The 17,607-nt window shown below is 48.9% G+C and overlaps 1 protein-coding gene across 2 annotated transcripts in view; it reads right to left on the bottom strand.

The window, feature by feature from the left end:
- Positions 1-17,607, bottom strand: part of LOC147124066 (cadherin-related family member 2-like) — a 189,510-nt gene that overhangs the window by 156,197 nt on the left and 15,706 nt on the right. For both annotated transcript variants that reach the window (XM_085980586.1, XM_085980646.1), the window contains exons 4-5: positions 17,219-17,361; positions 3,030-3,095 (exon numbers count right to left, since the gene is read on the bottom strand). In XM_085980586.1, the coding sequence (XP_085836712.1) occupies positions 3,030-3,095; positions 17,219-17,361 (209 nt within the window). The remainder of the gene's footprint in view (positions 1-3,029; positions 3,096-17,218; positions 17,362-17,607) is intronic.

The raw sequence follows: 17,607 nt of genomic DNA, 5'->3' as shown, positions 1-17,607 counted from the left end.
GGGAGGAGGTGCTCGCGGTTTTAGCAGGCCAAAAAGTGGATAAATCCCCAGGCCCGGACGAGATGTATCCCAGGCTGCTGTGTGAGGCAAAGGAGGAGATTGCAGGGGCTCTGACACAAATTTTCAGAACCTCTCTGGCCACGGGGGATGTACCAGAGGACTGGAGAACAGCTAACGTAGTACCATTATACAAGAAGGGTAGTAGGGATAAACCAGGGAATTACAGGCCAGTGAGCCTAACATCAGTGGTAGGGAAATTATTGGAAAAAATTCTGAGGGACAAAATTAGTCTCCACTTGGAGAGGCAAGGATTAATCGGGGATAGTCAGCATGGCTTTGTCAAGGGTAAATCATGTCTGACCAATCTGATTGAATTTTTCGAGGGGGTGACTAGGTGTGTGGATGAGGGAAATGCTGTGGATGAGGGAAATGCTGTGGATGTGGTATACATGGACTTCAGTAAGGCTTTTGACAAAGTACCGCATAGGAGACTGGTCAAGAAGGTAAGAGCCCATGGGATCCAGGGTGCCTTGGCACGTTGGATCCTAAACTGGCTGAGTGGCAGGAGGCAGAGGGTGATGGTCGAAGGTTGCTTTTGTGACTGGAAGCCTGTGTCCAGTGGGGTACCTCAGGGATCGGTGCTGGGTCCCTTGCTGTTTGTGATTTACATTCTCATCCAAATCATTTATGTAGAAGGTATGATCAGTAAGTTCGCAGATGACACGAAAATTGGTGGGGTGGTAAATTGCGAGGAGGAAAGCCTCAGGCTACAGGACGATATAAACGGGTTGGTCAGATGGGCGGAAAAGTGGCAAATGGAATTTAACCCTGAAAAGTGTGAGGTGATGCATTTTAGACGGACAAATAAGGCAAGGGAATACACAATGAGTGGTAGGACCCTAGGAAGTACAGAGGGTCAGAGGGACCTTGGTGTACATGTACATAGATCCCTGAAGGCAGCGGAACAGGTAGATAAGGTGGTTAAAAAAGGCATATGGGATACTTGCCTTCATTAGCTGAGGCATAGAATATAAGAGCAGGGAGGTTATGATGGAGCTGTACAAAACGCTGGTAAGGCCACAGCTGGAGTACTGTGTGCAGTTCTGGTCACCTCACTATAGGAAGGATGTTATTGCTTTGGAGAGGGTGCAGAGAAGATTCACCAGGATGTTACCTGGGATGGAGCGCCTCAGCTATGAAGAAAGACTAAATAGGCTGGGGTTGTTTTCCTTGGAGCAAAGAAGGCTGAGGGGGGACCTGATTGAGGTGTACAAAATGATGAGGGGCATAGATAGGGTAGATAAAGAGGAACTTTTCCCCTTAGTAGGGGGGTCAAAAACAAGGGGGCAGAGATTCAAGGTAAGGGGCAGGAGGTTTAGAGGGGATTTGAGGAGGAACTTTTTCACCCAGAGGGTGGTTGGAGTCTGGAACTCACTGCCTGAAAGGGTGGTAGAGGCAGGAACCCTCACAACATTCAAGAAGCATGTGGATGAGCACTTGAAATGCCATTGCATACAAGGCTATGGACCAAATGCTGGAAAATGGGATTAGATTGGACAGGGCTTGATGGACGGCGCAGACACGATGGGCTGAAGGGCCTCTTTCTGTGCTGTATAACTCTATGACTCTATGATAGGAGCAGGAGTAGGCCATTCGGCCCCTCGAGCCTGCTCCGCCATTCAATGCGATCATGGCTGATCATCCAAGTTCAGTACCCAGTCCCTGCTTTCTCCCCATACCCCTTGATCCCTTTAGCCTTAAGAAATATATCCAACTCCTTCTTGAATATATTTAATGTATTGACTTCTACTGCCTTCTGTGGTAGAGAATTCCACAGGTCCACCACTCTCTGGGTGAAGAAATTCCTCCTAATTTCTGTCCTAAAAGGCCTACCCCTTATCCTTAGACTGTGACCCCTGGTTCTGGACTCCCCGACCATCGGGAACATCCTCCCTGCATCTAGTCTGTCCAGTCCTGCCAGAATTTTATAAGTTTCAATGAGATCCCCTCTCATTCTTCTAAACTCCAGCGAGTACAAGCCCAATCGTCCCAATCTCTCCTCATACGTCATTCCTGCCATCCCAGGTATCAGCCTGGTGAATCTTCGCTGAACTCCTTCCATGGCAAGAACGTCCTTCCTCAGATAAGGCGACCAAAACTGCACACAATACTCAAGGTGTGGTCTCACCAAGGCCCTGTACAACTGCAGCAAGACACCCTTGTTCCTGTACTCAAACCCTCTCGCTATGAAGGCCAACGTACCATTTGTCTTCTTAACTGCCTGCTGCACCTGCATGCTTACCTTCAGCGACTGGTGTACAAGGACACCCAGGTCTCGTTGCACTTTCCCTTCTCCCAATCTATTGCCATTCAGATAATAATCTGCCTCACATTTATCCACGTTATATTGCATATGCCTTGCTTCTGCCCAATCACCCAACCTGTCCAAATCATCCTGTAGTTTCTCGGCATCCTCCTCACAGCACACACGCCCACCCAGCTTTGTGTCATCTGCAAATTTGGAGATATTACATCTAGTTCCCTTGTCTAGATCATTAATATATATTGTGAATAGCTGGGGTCCAAGGACCGATCCCTGCGGTACCCCACTAGTCACTGCCTGCCACTCAGAAAAAGACCCGTTTATTCCAACTCTTTTTGCTTTCTATCTGCCAACCAGTTCTCTATCCAAGTCAATACCTTGCCTCCAATCCCATGTGCCTTAACTTTACACGTTAATCTCTTATGTGATTAGCGTGTATCTTAGAAGAAGCAAGCCAAGATGATTGGGTATCTCATGAATGACCATTCGGGGATCTCTCTTCAGAGCATCTGAGCAATCTGTCGTGTTGGAATTTTGGTTACGGGAAGCTTCGCTTAATTGCTTGCACATTCATCTTAAACACATCACAGAAATCACTGAACTCAAATAACGCTCAAGAGAGACTCGGAATGAAAGTTTTGAGAGCCCCAGACCAGAATGAAAGGTAAATGCGAACAAAACATAATTGATTGTTGATGTTACTTACCGATGCGTTTATCCCATCGTCCACTGTAATGATTATTCCAAAGTGATCATTGCTATTTGCATAGGCCTGCAAAAAGACGGCAGTTATGTCTAATCTCCAGATTAGAGTTGTAAAATACTTAGAGTAAGTTCTACTGTGGAATATTTGCAATGGATTGGCTAGCAAATTTGTGTATTTCCTCCGCTTGCTGGTTTGGTGCAGCTGCTAACCCCATTAAATTGTGAACGGAGGAATTTCATACAAACGTGTTATGCGCTGCGTTACAAATATCGCACAGTTGGTCATTTTCAACTTCGCCCCCTGGAAAACAACCTGGCAGAACGGATCGCTTGCCCATTGTAGAACTCGCCCAATTCTCATCCCATTTGCAGCTTTTTTTTTATTCATCTCAAAATGGTGGCCAAGCCAATCCACTTAAGTGCCGAAATGCGGCCACCCGGGACCTCCGCCCCGACCCCACCAATGTTCGTGAGGCCAGCGGGAGATGACCTGCTTTGCATGGCAATGGCGGATGTCCCCACTAGCTGAGGTGCATCTAGGGCGCCGGCCATATTAGTGAGGTCGGAAATCTGGCCAAAGATTGTCTACCTGGGGAAGGGGAGGGTTCCAGGCCCCCCCCACCTCCCCGAGAAAGAGCCATCAGCTGCTCTCATTAGTCATTTGTAAGGGGCTGCATGTGAAATATTTTTGAAAAAGATTTGAGGTCCACTTCAGAGTCACAAGCTCTCTGGTGATTGTACAGGTAACTTTCCTCTGCATCCCGAGTTAGCTGACTCCAGTGCAGCAGAGCCAGATCTCTCCTCCATCTCCACCACGGTATTCCCAGCAATTGGCACTACAGCCAGGCTCATAGCTGGAAAACTCCAATACTAATCACCACTCTCCTAATACTTAAAATTCTTCATACAGGAAACACTTCTTTATCCGGCACCGACGGGGCCGGCGTGGTGCCAGTTTATCAAAAAGTCTGGATTACAGAGAGGTATAGTAAAAGGTACGAGAGCCCCATACACAGCAACAGATCCAGGCTTCCCTGTTGCTTAGCAACAGGTGCAGGAACCCCAGCCACAAGTTCCAGGCGTCGAGACTGCTTCGCCATTTAATGAGATCATGGATGATCATCCAAATTCAGTACCCTGTCCCTGCTTTCTCCCCATATCCCTTGATCCCTTTAGCCTTAAGAAATATATCCAACTCCTTCTTGAATATATTTAATGAATTGACCTCAACTGCCTTGTGTGGTAGAGAATTCCACAGGTTCATCACTCTCTGGGTGAAGAAATTCCTCCTCATCTCAGTCCTAAATGGCTTACCCCTTATCCTTAGACTGTGACCCCTGGTTCTGGACTACCCCGCCATCGGGAACATCCTTCCTGCATCTCGTCTGTCTAGTCCTGTTAGAATTTTATAAGTTTCAATGAGAAACTCCAGCGAATATAAGCCCAATCGACTCAATCTCTCTTCATACATCATTCCTGCCATCCCAGATATCAGTCTGGTGAATCTTCGCTGCACTCCCTCCATGGCAAGAACATCCTTCCTCAGATAAGGCGACCAAAACTGCACACAATACTCAAGGTGTGGTCTCACCAAGGCCCTGTACAACTGCAGCAAGACATCCTTGCTCCTGTACTCGAATCCTCTCGCTATTAAGGCCATGTGGTAAACCACTGTTATCGTTCACTATCGTTATAAACAGTGATAACCTTAGTGTAACGATATAAATAGTGATAACCTTAGTGTATCGTTACACTATGGTTATCACTGTTTACACTGTTGTATCACTACACAAGGTTACCTCTTGCCACGCTGTTATACCTGGGCTGACCTCAGCTGACTCCGCCCATGGCTCCGCCTGCTTGCCCAGGTATAAAGGTGATCGACTGGCTGGTATTCCTCCTTGTTGGAACCGATCACCCACGAGGGTGGGCTTTGTTATTTAGCCAATAAAAACCTATAGTTACAATCTTAACTCGTCGCTTTTCATGGAATGAATTGATAGGTATATCAATTTTATTGGCTAAATTTTGAAATGGATCCAAACGACCAACCACAACAGCCACAGCCAAACGGCCAGCCACAACCAACCTGGCTGCGAGCCCTCCGACCGCCGTACCTGGATCTAAACCCACAGGCTGCGAATTCAGCCCTAGACTTCGATCACTGGCTGAGCTGTTTTGAATCCTACCTGGCAGCCTCCGGCGTGCCCTCGGAAGCTAAACTAAGAGTTCTGACCGCCCAGGTGAGCCCTAAAGTATTTGCACTCATCCGGGACATTGCTAGATACGAGGAGGCCCTCGACCTGCTAAAAGAGCAGTACCGGAGCCCAGTAAACTCAATGTACGCCAGGCATCTCCTAAGATCCCGCTCGCAACAGCCAGGAGAGTCGGTTGATGATTTCTTACGGGCGCTACAAATACTCGGCAGGGACTGTGACTTTAAAGCCGTAACAGCTGCAGAACATACCGATGGAAATATCCGCGATGCCTTCGTGAAAGGCCTTCGGTCAGACTACTCACGGCAAAGACTGCTGGAATCAAAGGACCTCGACCTGAAAACAGCTGCTATCCTCGCTCGCTCCTTGGAAGTGGCCCATCGGCACCTCGAGGCGTACTCCAGGTACAGTGCTGCGCGACCCTGGGACTCGGGCCCAACTCCGGCCGCAATACCCCTCGCACCGCCGCCCCTGGGACCTACCACAGCGTCGGTGTCCCGGAATCGATCGGGACCGCCACCCCCGGGACCGGCTGCGGCAGCGGAGCCCCGCGATCGGGCCGCCTGCTGCTTCTTCTGTGGCCAGGCGAAACACCCGAGGGCGCGCTGCCCTGCAAGGAACGCGACCTGCTCCGACTGCCAAAAGAAAGGCCACTTCGCGAAGGCCTGCAGGGGGAAAGCCACTGACGCCAGCAGTGCCTCATGCGAGTTGTGGGGGCGGCCATCTTTAATCAAGGCAACAGATGCGTGCGAGTCGTGGGGCGGCCATCTTTGATCAAGGCCACCGACGCCAGCAGTGCCTCATGTGAGTTGTGGGGGCGGCCATCTTCTCCGCCATTTTGTTCAACTTCGTGGGCGCCGCCATTTTGTTCACCGCACTCGACCGCCACCTTGTCTCCAGACCCGACCACCGCCCCGCCTGCAGACTACAGCAGCTCGCTCAGCCATACACTAGCCTCCGTCACGCTTGACCAAGCCCTCCCGCATCATCTGTCCAAGTCTATGATGGACATCGGAGTAAACGGCCACGCCACGACCTGCCTGTTCGACAGCGGAAGCACGGAGAGTTTTATTCACCCAGACACGGTGAGCTACTACTCCCTCACTGTCCGGCCAACGCGCCAGCGGATCTCGATGGCGTCGAAGTCACATTCAACTGACGCCAGCGACTACTGCGTGGTGACCCTGTCGGTTAGGGGCACGAAATATAAAAACTTTAAACTTCTCGTCCTGCCCCAGCTCTGCGCTGCCGTCCTACTAGGGCTGGATTTCCAATGCCACCGCCAAAGTGTCACCCTGGCATACGGTGGACCCCTTCCCCCACTCACAGTCTACAACCAGCAGGTTTTAAACCGCCCGCCACATACCACCTGCGGCCTCTCCACTCTCAAAGTCCCACCCCCCTCCTTGTTCGCTAACCTCACCCGCGACTGTAAACCCGTCGCTACCAAGAGCAGGCGGTACAGCGCCGGGGACAGAGCTTTTATTAGCTCCGAGGTGCAGCGACTCCTGAAGGAGGGCATCATCGAGGGGAGCAACAGCCCCTGGCGTGCCCAGGTCGTAGTCGTTAAGACCGGCGATAAACACCGCCTAGTCATCGACTACAGCCAAACCATAAACCGGTACACCCAGCTGGACGCATACCCCCTTCCCCGCATAGCTGATATGGTCAATCAGATTGCATAGTACCGGGTATTCTCTACCATCGACCTTAAGTCTGCCTATCACCAACTCCCTATCCGCCCTGAGGACCGCCAGTATACCGCTTTCGAGGCAAATGGCCGCCTCTACCACTTCCTTAGGGTTCCCTTCGGCGTCACCAACGGGGTTTCGGTCTTCCAAAGTGAGATGGACTGGATGGTTGACCAGAACGCGCTGCATGCCACGTTCCCTTATCTAGATAACGTCACCATCTGCGGCCACGACCAGCAGGACCATGATGTTAATCTGGAGAAATTCCTCCGTACGGCCCAACGGCTGAACCTCACCTACAATAAGGAGAAATGTGTGTTTAACACCCCGCGCCTTGCCATCCTCGGCTGCGTAGTAGAGAACGGAGTCATCAGCCCCGACCCCGAAAGAATGCGCCCCCTCATGGAGCTTCCCCTTCTCCTCTGTCAAAAGGCACTGAAGAGAACCCTGGGGCTCTTCGCTTACTATGCCCAATGGGTGCCCAATTATGCGGACAAAGCCAGACCCCTCATGAAGTCCACCTCCTTCCCCCTGACAGCAGAAGCATGCGCAGCCTTCTCCCTCATAAAAGGAGACATTGCTAAGGCCACAATGCACGCGGTGGATGAGTCTATCCCTTTCCAAGTGGAGAGCGATGCATCCGACTTCGCCCTAGCTGCAAACCTTAACCAGGCGGGGAGACCTGTGGCCTTCTTCTCAAGGACCCTCCAGGGCCCTGAGATCCAACACTCTTCTGCCGAGAAGGAGGCCCAGGCGATCGTGGAGGCAGTACGACGCTGGAGGCATTACCTGGCAGGCAAACGATTTACCCTCCTCACCGACCAGCGTTCGGTCGCTTTTATGTTTAATAACAAGCTGAGGGGCAAAATCAAGAACGACAAGATCTTGAGGTGGAGAATTGAGCTCTCCACCTACGATTACGACATCTTGTACCGGCCTGGTAAACTGAACGAACCTCCAGATGCTCTATCACGAAGGACATGCGCCAACGCGCAAGTTGATAGACTGCAGACCCTCCACAATGACCTCTGCCACCCCGGGGTCACCAGACTTTACCACTTCATTAAGGCCCGCAACCTGCCCTACTCCATCGAGGAGGTCAGGACCATGACCAGGAACTGCCAAACCTGTGCCGAATGCAAACCGCATTTCTATAGGCCGGACAGAGCAAGCCTGATCAAGGCCACCCGCCCCTTCGAGCGCTTGAGCATCGATTTTAAGGGGCCCCTCCTGTCCTCTGACCGTAATGTGTACTTCCTCAACATTATTGACGAGTACTCCCATTTCCCCTTTGCCTTCCCCTGCCCAGACATGACCAGTACCACGGTCATCAAATGCCTGAACGACCTCTTCGCCTTGTTCAGGTTCCCGAACTATATACATAGCGACCGGGGCTCATCCTTCATAAGCGAGGAACTTCGCCAGTTCCTACTAGCGAGAGGTATTGCTGCAAGCAGGACCACCAGCTACAACCCCCGAGGGAACGGCCAGGTGGAAAGAGAGAACGCGACAGTCTGGAAGGCCGTTCTCTTTGCCTTAAAGTCTAAGGGCCTCCCAACCTCTCGCTGGCAGGAAGTCCTCCCGGCAGCGCTGCATTCCATCCAGTCACTGCTTTGCACTGCCATTAACGCCACCCCCCATGAGCAAATGTTTGTTTTCCCCAGGAAGTCGACTACGGGAACTTCGCTACCAACATGGCTGACTTTTCCGGGGCCCGTCCTGCTGCGGAAGCACGTGAGGACCCATAAAATGGACCCCCTGGTCGAGAGGGTGGACCTCCTGCACGCCAACCCCCAGTACACCTATGTGGCATACCCAGGCGGGCGGGAGGACACAGTCTCCTTGCGAGACCTCGCACCCTCGGGCACCCGAGACACCACCGTTACCCCCCACCACTCCCCCAAATCCAGCCCCGGTAGACGGCATGCCGGAACCCCATGAGCCTTCGCCGACCACGCAGACACCAGCCTTAACTTCGAATACTGCACCTCCGCCGCCGCTGCTGCGCCGATCAGAAAGGCTTACGAGGCCTCCGGATAGACTGACATACCCGAACTGGTAGTACACTTCACCCCGCCGGACTCAAATTTAAACAAGGGGTGAATGTGGTAAACCACTGTTATCGTTCACTATCGTTACACTAAGGTTATCACTGTTTATATCGTTACACTATGGTTATCACTGTTTACACTGTTGTATCACTACACAAGGTTACCTCTTGCCACGCTGTTATACCTGGGCTGACCTCAGCTGACTCCGCCCATGGCTCCGCCTGCTTGCCCAGGTATAAAGGTGATCGACTGGCTGGTATTCCTCCTTGTTGGAACCGATCACCCACGAGGGTGGGCTCTGTTATTTAGCCAATAAAAACCTATAGTTACAATCTTAACTCGTCGCTTTTCATGGAATGAATTGATAGGTATATCAGGCCAACATACCATTTGCCTTCTTAACCGCCTGCTGCACCTGCATGCTTACCTTCAGTGACTGGTGCACAAGAACACCCAGGCCTCCTTGCACTTCCCCTTCTCCCAATCTATTGCCATTCAAATAATAATCTGAGATTCACAACTCAGTGAAGAAATTCCTCCTCATCTCAGTCTTAAATGGCCTACCCCTTATCCTGAGACTGTGACCCCCTAGTTCTAGACACTCCAGCCAGGGGAAACCTCTCAGCATCTACCCTGTCAATCCCCTTACGAATCTTGTATGTTTCAATGAGATCACCTCTCATTCTTCTAAACTCCAGAGAGTATAGGCCCATTCTATACAATCTCTCATCACAGGACAGCCCTCTCATCCCAGGAATCAATCTAGTGAACCTTCGTTGCACCGCCTCTAAGGCAAGTATATCCTTCCTTAGATAAGGAGACCAAAATTGTGCACAGTACTCCAGGTGTGGTCTCACCAAGGCCCTGTACAATTGTAGCAAGACTTCCTTACTCTTATACTCCAACCCCCTTGCAATAAAGACCAACATGCCATTTGTCTTCCTTATTGCTTGCTGTACCTGCATGCTAGCTTTCTGTGTTTCTTCACTTGCCCCATTACCACCCCTATTACCTTGCCCCATCATCCCTTCTGTCATTTAATCACTCCTGCCTTCCACCCTATCACAGACCTTCCCATTTCTTCTTTCCTCCCCTCCGCCCTTTCCCTGCACCTGTACTTGCTTAAAACCTGGTACATCTCTAACATTTTCCAGTTCTGTCGAAGGATCACAGACCTAAAACGATAATGTTTCTCTCTTCACAGATGCTGAGTATTTCCAGCACTTTCTGCTTGTATTTGTAATTTAGAGAAGATAGGGCTGATTTTAACATTCGGTAGTGGCGGATCGACCTCCCGTTATACACCCAGCCTGATTTTCCTTTCCATTGACTTCATCCACCAGCACCCATTTTCCGCCAACAGCGAATGTTAAACCCAGCCCTTATTTGTCTTAAATACACAGAACTGACAATACTGAGTGAACATATTCTCTTTATTTAACTTTTGGGGTGTTGGCGTGATGGCCAAGTTATAAAAGTTGAATGGACCAGCTGTTCTGATAAGCTGAACAAGTCCCAGAACTTAATATTTCTTGCCTGGGACACTTTACCATATGTGCTCTGTTACAATCCTGCATTAAGATCAAAACCTTTGCTATGGCATGTTTCTTAACATTTTTGTTAGCCGGCGAATTTATCAAGGTTTCATGTCCTGCCAACACAAACGATATATCTACGAGATAATTTAATTTTTAACTCAAAATTATTTCAAGATAATTATTTTAAGATGCTACCAGGCACGAAAGGTTTTAGTTATGAGCCAAGATGAATGAAACTGGGGCTGTTTTCAGTAGATCAAAGAAGGTTAAGAGAAGATCTGATAGAGTTATACAAAATTATGAGAGATGTCACATTTCAGAATTTGTTGACCATTTGCCCACAGGAATGATTTGGAAAGAAGTTACTTTTAAGTAATAACAACAGAAAATGCTGGAAAAACTCAGCAGGCCAGGCAACATCCGTGGAGAGAGAAATAGAGTCAACGTTTCGGGTCAAAACCCTTCTACAGAAATTAAATGCAACATCTCTATGTAAATAGTTCTTGCATGTGTTAGTATTATCATCGTTAAAGACTAGCTATAGAAACTGTGTTTTTTAATCATCATGAATGTAAATATTATTGGTAATAAAGCACAACCATCTACTTTTAAGTGTTGGGTTTTAAAAGCAAAATGGATTTGTGCAGGTTTAAAAAGGAAAGCCACAGACTGCAGGCATTTGATGAATGTGTATTAAAGACAGACACTGGCACCATTACCCAGGACAATCGGGGAGAATTTTAACTTCCCTCCCTCGACGGAAACTAGGTGGGGATGGGAGGCAGTTAAAATAGAGCAGGAGACTTACCCGCTGGCTTCCCACCCTGATCCTGCCAACTGCAATTTTAAATTGCTGGCGCCAAGGACGCTCCCACAACTCCCCCGAAGCCAGCGGGGTCCTTATTTCAATATGCAGATTGGCTCCAATTATGTCATCAGGGCACTCTTAACCTGGGGCCTAAGCTGGGAAGCTCTGGCGGCCAAACCAGTTGGGAGGTTTTTTTTATTCGTTCATGGGATGTGGGCGTCGCTGTCAAGGCGGGCATTTATTGCCTATCCAGCATTTATTAGGTGATTCAAGGTCAGAAGTGGCCCAGCAATAATTGTTCATTATTTGTCATTTTCTTGTGGGCCAGAAGGAGCAGGAATGGAAGGTACGTACGGCTCACTCTCCATTTGCCCAACATTGGGATAAAAATATTCACTTTGCTCATTTTGATGATAAAGTAAACATGAGTAAAATGTAGAAGTTCAAAGTGTGAATGAATATTTTCCCTGTGTTTAGTGCACCTCAGACCTGTTATACCACTCTAAACTAGATTGCCACGTGTCAGCTTTTCCCATGTGATTCACCTTGGCTCAGTTGATAGCATTTACGGCTTAGGAGCAGAAGGATGAAGATTTGAATCAGGATTTGGGCTCATGATCTAAATTGACACTCCAGTACAGTGCAGTACTAAGGGAGTGAGATAAGAACATAAGAAATAGGAGCAGGAGTAGGCCATTTGGCCTCTCGAGCCTGCTCCGCCATTTAATGAGATCATGGCTAATCTGATCTTGGGCTCAGCTCCATTTCCCTGCCCACTCCCCATAACCCATCACTCCCTTATTGTTCAAATGATGCTAAACTGAGTCTGTTCTGGTAGTTTAGGCATACATTAGCCTAGTGTTAAGGTGCTGGACCAAGAATCCAGAGGTCGTGAATTGAAATCCTACCATGGAATGTTGTGGAACTGAATTCATTAAATCTGGTAACTTATGGGCGAGCACCAGGAAAAATAATCATCAAAGCTGCTGGATTGTTGTAAAAACCCAAATGGTTCACTAATATCCTTCAGGGAAAGGACCCTGTCACCCCTATCTAGTCTGACCTAGATGTTACACCAGTCCCACAATAGGCGATAAAAACAGAAAATGCTGGAAATACTCAGCAGGTCAGGCAGCATCTGTGGAGAGAGAAACAGAGTTAATGGGCCCGATTTTGTGGATTGTGTGGGAAATGGTCGGATTCCCCGAATGTGGGGTTCTGACCCACAAAAAAATGTCAGCCAGCTGCACGCAATTTTCCCTCAAGTGGCCAATTAATTTCCAGCGTGTGGACAGCCTTGCGTGTGGACAGTATGATGTCATCATTCGTGGTACTTTCAAGGTCCACAGCAAGCATTGCTTCCTCTGTTGGCTTCCACACGAACCATACAGGATGGCAGAGGAGCCTGCAGCAGCTGTGGCCAGTGCCAGACCCCGAGCTGCCTCCAAATTCGACGAAGCTTCACTGCAGGCATTATTGGATGGGGTTAGGGCCCACAGGGAGGTCCTCTTCCCTAGGTCAGGCAGGAAGAGGCCTCCCACTGAGACCAAGGCTGCATGGATGCAGGTGTCAACACGAATGTGCATGTAACCTTGGCATCACATCTCTAACTCCTTCCTCTACTCCCCCACAGGACCATCCAGAGCCCCCGTCCCCACTGTGGAGGAGGAAGAGGCTGTGCAGCCAGACTCCTCAGAGGAAGCTCCAACCTCTGAGGGCGCAGCGTCAGCAGAAGTAAGCGCACCCAGCACCAGCGCAGACACTCACACCTCGGGGGGACCTTCGGGACATAGAGTAGTGTTGTCACCTGGTGTTTCACAGCTCACAAGTGAGCCTCAGCAGATTCTGGAGACAGGGACAGCAGTGGAGAGTCCTCGTCGGAGGGCGCAGGACTCTGCCAGCTCAGCTCAGCTGCGCTGCATGTCGACCCCCTGCCTCTGGGTCCATCCACAAGAGGAGAAGTGATGGATCTCCATGCACAGATGCAGGAGTCTCTGGCAGGTTTTGTCTCCAGGGTCGCTGCGAGTGTGGAGCGAATGGAGGAGTCCATAGCGACCATGAGCAGAGCCTTTGTGGAGTCATTGGCGCATGAACGCATCACCATGGAAAGGTTGGCAACCTCCATGGAGGAGATAACTCGCCAGGGTACGGAAAACATGGTGAGTGCTCATAAGAGAATGACATCTCGAGGAGCGTTGGCCATCTATTGAACAGAGAAACCAGACCTTCATGGAAGTCCTTCTGAGTAGGACTGCCAGTGCAGAAATGGGTCCCCATGGCCCCCTAAAGTGCAGCAAGGTGCTCTCAAGCCACTTCCAAGCGCTGGCCCCTTCTGGCCTGTGCAGCTTCAGGTGAGTGAGCAGCAGCCTGGTGCTCCTGGTGCTCATCCTGCTGTTCCTGGTTCTGCTGCTGCCGCCTCTGCTGCTGGAGATCCTCTAATGGCAAGAAGGGAAGGAAAAAAAGGCGTCCCATGCTTCTCGTAGATGCCTCTGCTGAGGAAGTGCTGAGTGAGGGTGGCGAGAGGGGCTTCCCAGGAGCTTACACTGGAGAAGTGTGTGAGGCTCCAACTTTCTACAGCTGTGCCTAAGCTTTCAAAATTCCCCCCAAGCCTTCATCAACAAGGTCCTGCAGCCTGTAAATGCTGCCTCTTTAAATCTCTTCAGTCCTCATTGACCTGCAGCTGAAAGCAAGCAAGCCAACTGTTTACACGCCAGGTCTCATCAGCGGTGTGCCCACCAGGCGTGTTTTACGTGGGGAAAGCCACAAAATCGCAACGGCCCCTCAAAATCGGCTTAAACAAGGTAATCATTGGTAATTAGTGTTCCGACGGCCAGTCCCGCCAGCGGCGGGCGGGACTGAATCAGGTCGCGGAGAAACGGCGGTCCGAAAGTCAGACGGGGCGGGAAATCAGGTGGGTGGGGGGGGGGGGGGTCGCGACCCACTTTTTCGGTGATTTTCGGCACCCGGCCGCCTGAAAAGCCGCCCGACGGCTGGCAGAAAATCGGGCCCTATAGATCACAATCGTAAGAGAAATATCAAATTGAGTTGTCAGCAATCAAATCAGGACAATACTCAACAATCCCATCTCAGCAAGCACTGCAATGTTCTCCTCACTACCATCTGGGGACACTAACAAGCTGGGAGATCTTTCCTACAGATTGGTTAATCAATAGTCTGACATAGTTACATTCACAGAATCATATCAACCAACATCCCAGAATCCTCCACTGCAATCCTGAGGATGCCCTATTCCATTGTCAGGATAGCAGTGGGGGCTCAATGCTATATAGTCAAATCAACTTGGCCCGGAGTGTCATAGAAACATAGAAGATAGGAGCAGGAGTAGGCCATTCGGCCCTTTGAGCCTGCTCCGCCATTCAATGAGATCATGGCTGATCATCCAAATTCAGTACCCTGTCCCTGCCTTCTCCCCATATCCCTTGATCCCTTTAGCCTTAAGAAATATATCTAACTCTTTTTTGAATATATTTATTGAACTGGCCTCCACCGCCCTCTGTGGCAGAGAATTCCACAGGTTCACCACTCTCTGGGTGAAGAAATTCCTCCTCATCTCTGTCCTAAATGGCTTACCCCTTATCCTTAGACAATGACCCCTGGTTCTGGACTCCCCGGCCATCAGAAACATCCTTCCTGCATCTAGTCTGTCCAGGCCTGACAGAATTTTATAGGTTTCGATGAGATCCCCTCTCAATCTTCTAAACTCCAGTGAGTATAAGCCCAATCGACACAATCTCTCCTCATACGTCATTCCTGCCATCCCAGGTATCAGCCTGGTGAATCTTCGCTGCACTCCTTCCATGGCAAGAACGTCCTTCCTCAGGTAAGGCGACCAAAATTGCACACAATATTCAAGGTGCGGTCTCACCAAGGCCCTGTACAACTGTAGCAAGACATCCTTGTTCCTGTACTCAAACCCTCTTGCTACGAAGGCCAACATACCATTTGCCTTCTTAACCACCTGCTGCACCTGCATGCTTACCTTCAGCGACTGGTGCACAAGAACACCCAGGTCTCTTTGCACTTCCCCTTCTCCCAATCTATTGCCATTCAAATAATAATCTGCCTTCCTGTTTTTGCCACCAAAGTGGATAACCTCACATTTATCCACATTATAATGCATTTGCCATGTTTCTGCCCAATCACCCAACCTGTCCAAATCGTACTGGAGTTTCACGACATCCTCCTCACAGCATACCCTCCCACCCAGCTTTGTGTCGTCTGCAAATTTGGAGATATTACATCAAATTCCCTTGTCCAGATCATTAATATATATTGTGAACAGCTGGGGTCCTAGGTCCGATCCCTGCGGTACCCCACTAGTCACCGCCTGCCACCCGGAAAACGACCCGTTTATTCCAACTCTTTGCTTTCTGTCCGCCAACCAATTCTCTATACCTTGCCCCAATCCCATGTGCCTTAATTTTGCACGCTAATCTCTTATGCGGGACCTTATCGAAAGCCTTCTGAAAGTCCAAATACACCACATCCACTGGTTCTCCCTTATCTATTTTACCAGTTACATCCTCAAAAAATTCCAGTAGATTAGTCAAGCATGATTTACCTTTTGTAAATCCATGTTGACTTTGTCCGATCCTGTCCTTAACATTTACTTTGAACCATATAAAGTCTCATGGCTTCAGATCAAATAAGATCAAGGAAATCTCCTGCTGATTACCACCTACTGTAAACAATATTTCCACTAAGCTGCGTGGCCGCTCACCAGCTTTTCAATGGAAATAACCGCACATTTGAATGAGCCACGCAGCCAGTTAAAGGGACTGCGCACAACACAAAAATTAGAGGGAACATTGACTGTAATCCCCTCTTAATTCACAATTCAGTGGTCTTCCAAGTTGAACACTACTTGGAGAAAGCACTGAGGGAATAAAGGGCACAGAATGCACTCTGGGCAATGGACTTCAATATCCACCACCAAAAGTGGCTCGGTATTAACACCACTGACCAAGCTGGCTGACTACTGAAGAACATAGCTGCCAGACTTGGTCTGCCTCAGGTGCTAAAGGAACCAACACGAAGGAGTGACCTCCTTGACCTCATCCTCGCCAACCTGCCAGAGACACATCTATCTACAATAGCATTGTAGCAGGAGTGTCCACCACACAGTCCTTGTGAAAATTAAGTCTCATCTTCATAGTAAGGACATCCTCCATCGTGTAGTGTAACACTACCATCGTGCTAAGTGATAGAGCAGAAAACTGTGTCTAATTTGGATGGTTGGTAAGAAACAAAAAACAAATGTCACGTTGGTGCAGTAAAGGGGTGCTTTTCTATTATTGAGGAGTTTACTTGGCATTTGAGTGTGCTATACCTGACCTGGGAATGCTTGATGTGTGCCTGAAATGAGAAGAGTTCCATTACCCAGCTCCTTGATAGGCAGAAACAAATGGAAAGAAAAGAGCAGTCTAAGTAGTTTTTTTTAAGAAACCCAATTATCCATGCAATAGGCTGGGAAATCTGAAATCCAACTGGTAGCATAGTTCCCAGTGTTCCTTTAATCCAAAGCAAGCTAACAGAGAGGGAGAAGGGGTGAAATTGATCTTCAAAAGTAGAGCAAAACAGGCGATAGTGAATTGGCACCCTGCCCATTTATATTTTCTATTGAAGTCAAACACGCTACCGATTCATTATTGCCCATTCTGTGCTACTGCTGAAGACCAATTTCACCCCAGGATCTCCAAGCCAGAATGAAACTGTCTTCCATGTGGTGAATGAACTGTACTCTCAGCAATCAACTAGGTCCAATGTGCAAAACATCTGCCCTCATTACAGTTATCTCCATCGCCACACTGTTGCTGCATGCAAATAAATGAAACATCAGTAAATTAATAAAAGGTACACTCAAACCTCTCGGTCAACAGCTTCTTTAACAGTTACATCACCACTGCTGCTGTTCACTGTGAAGTAAACCGATGCTAATTCTCCCTCCAACCCATACGAGAGTGAATCACCATCTTTATCTTCAGCTGCTATCCGAAAAACAGATGCACCTGGAGGAAGTAGAGAAATATAAAGGAGATGGTCAATACGGAAGTAGAAATGGAAGATGAAGAAAATAGTAACTATCTAAACCAGTACAAAAAATGATAAGGTGATCAAAGGAAAAGAGGAATAATGATAGATATGAGAAAGAACAGAAATTAATAGGAAAGGATAATTGAGAAACTTGGACATTATAAGGGTTCTTTTTGCTTACATGTTGTTTACTTGTCCAATTTTATACCAGTATGAAACAA

This window comes from Somniosus microcephalus, chromosome 1 (genome assembly GCF_052327205.1).
Source record: "Somniosus microcephalus isolate GS21.2 chromosome 1, FLI_Smic_1.0, whole genome shotgun sequence".
Taxonomy (NCBI): Eukaryota; Metazoa; Chordata; class Chondrichthyes; order Squaliformes; family Somniosidae; genus Somniosus; species Somniosus microcephalus.
Note: the sequence above shows the minus strand (reverse complement) of the source record. Positions and strands in the feature narration are given on the sequence as shown.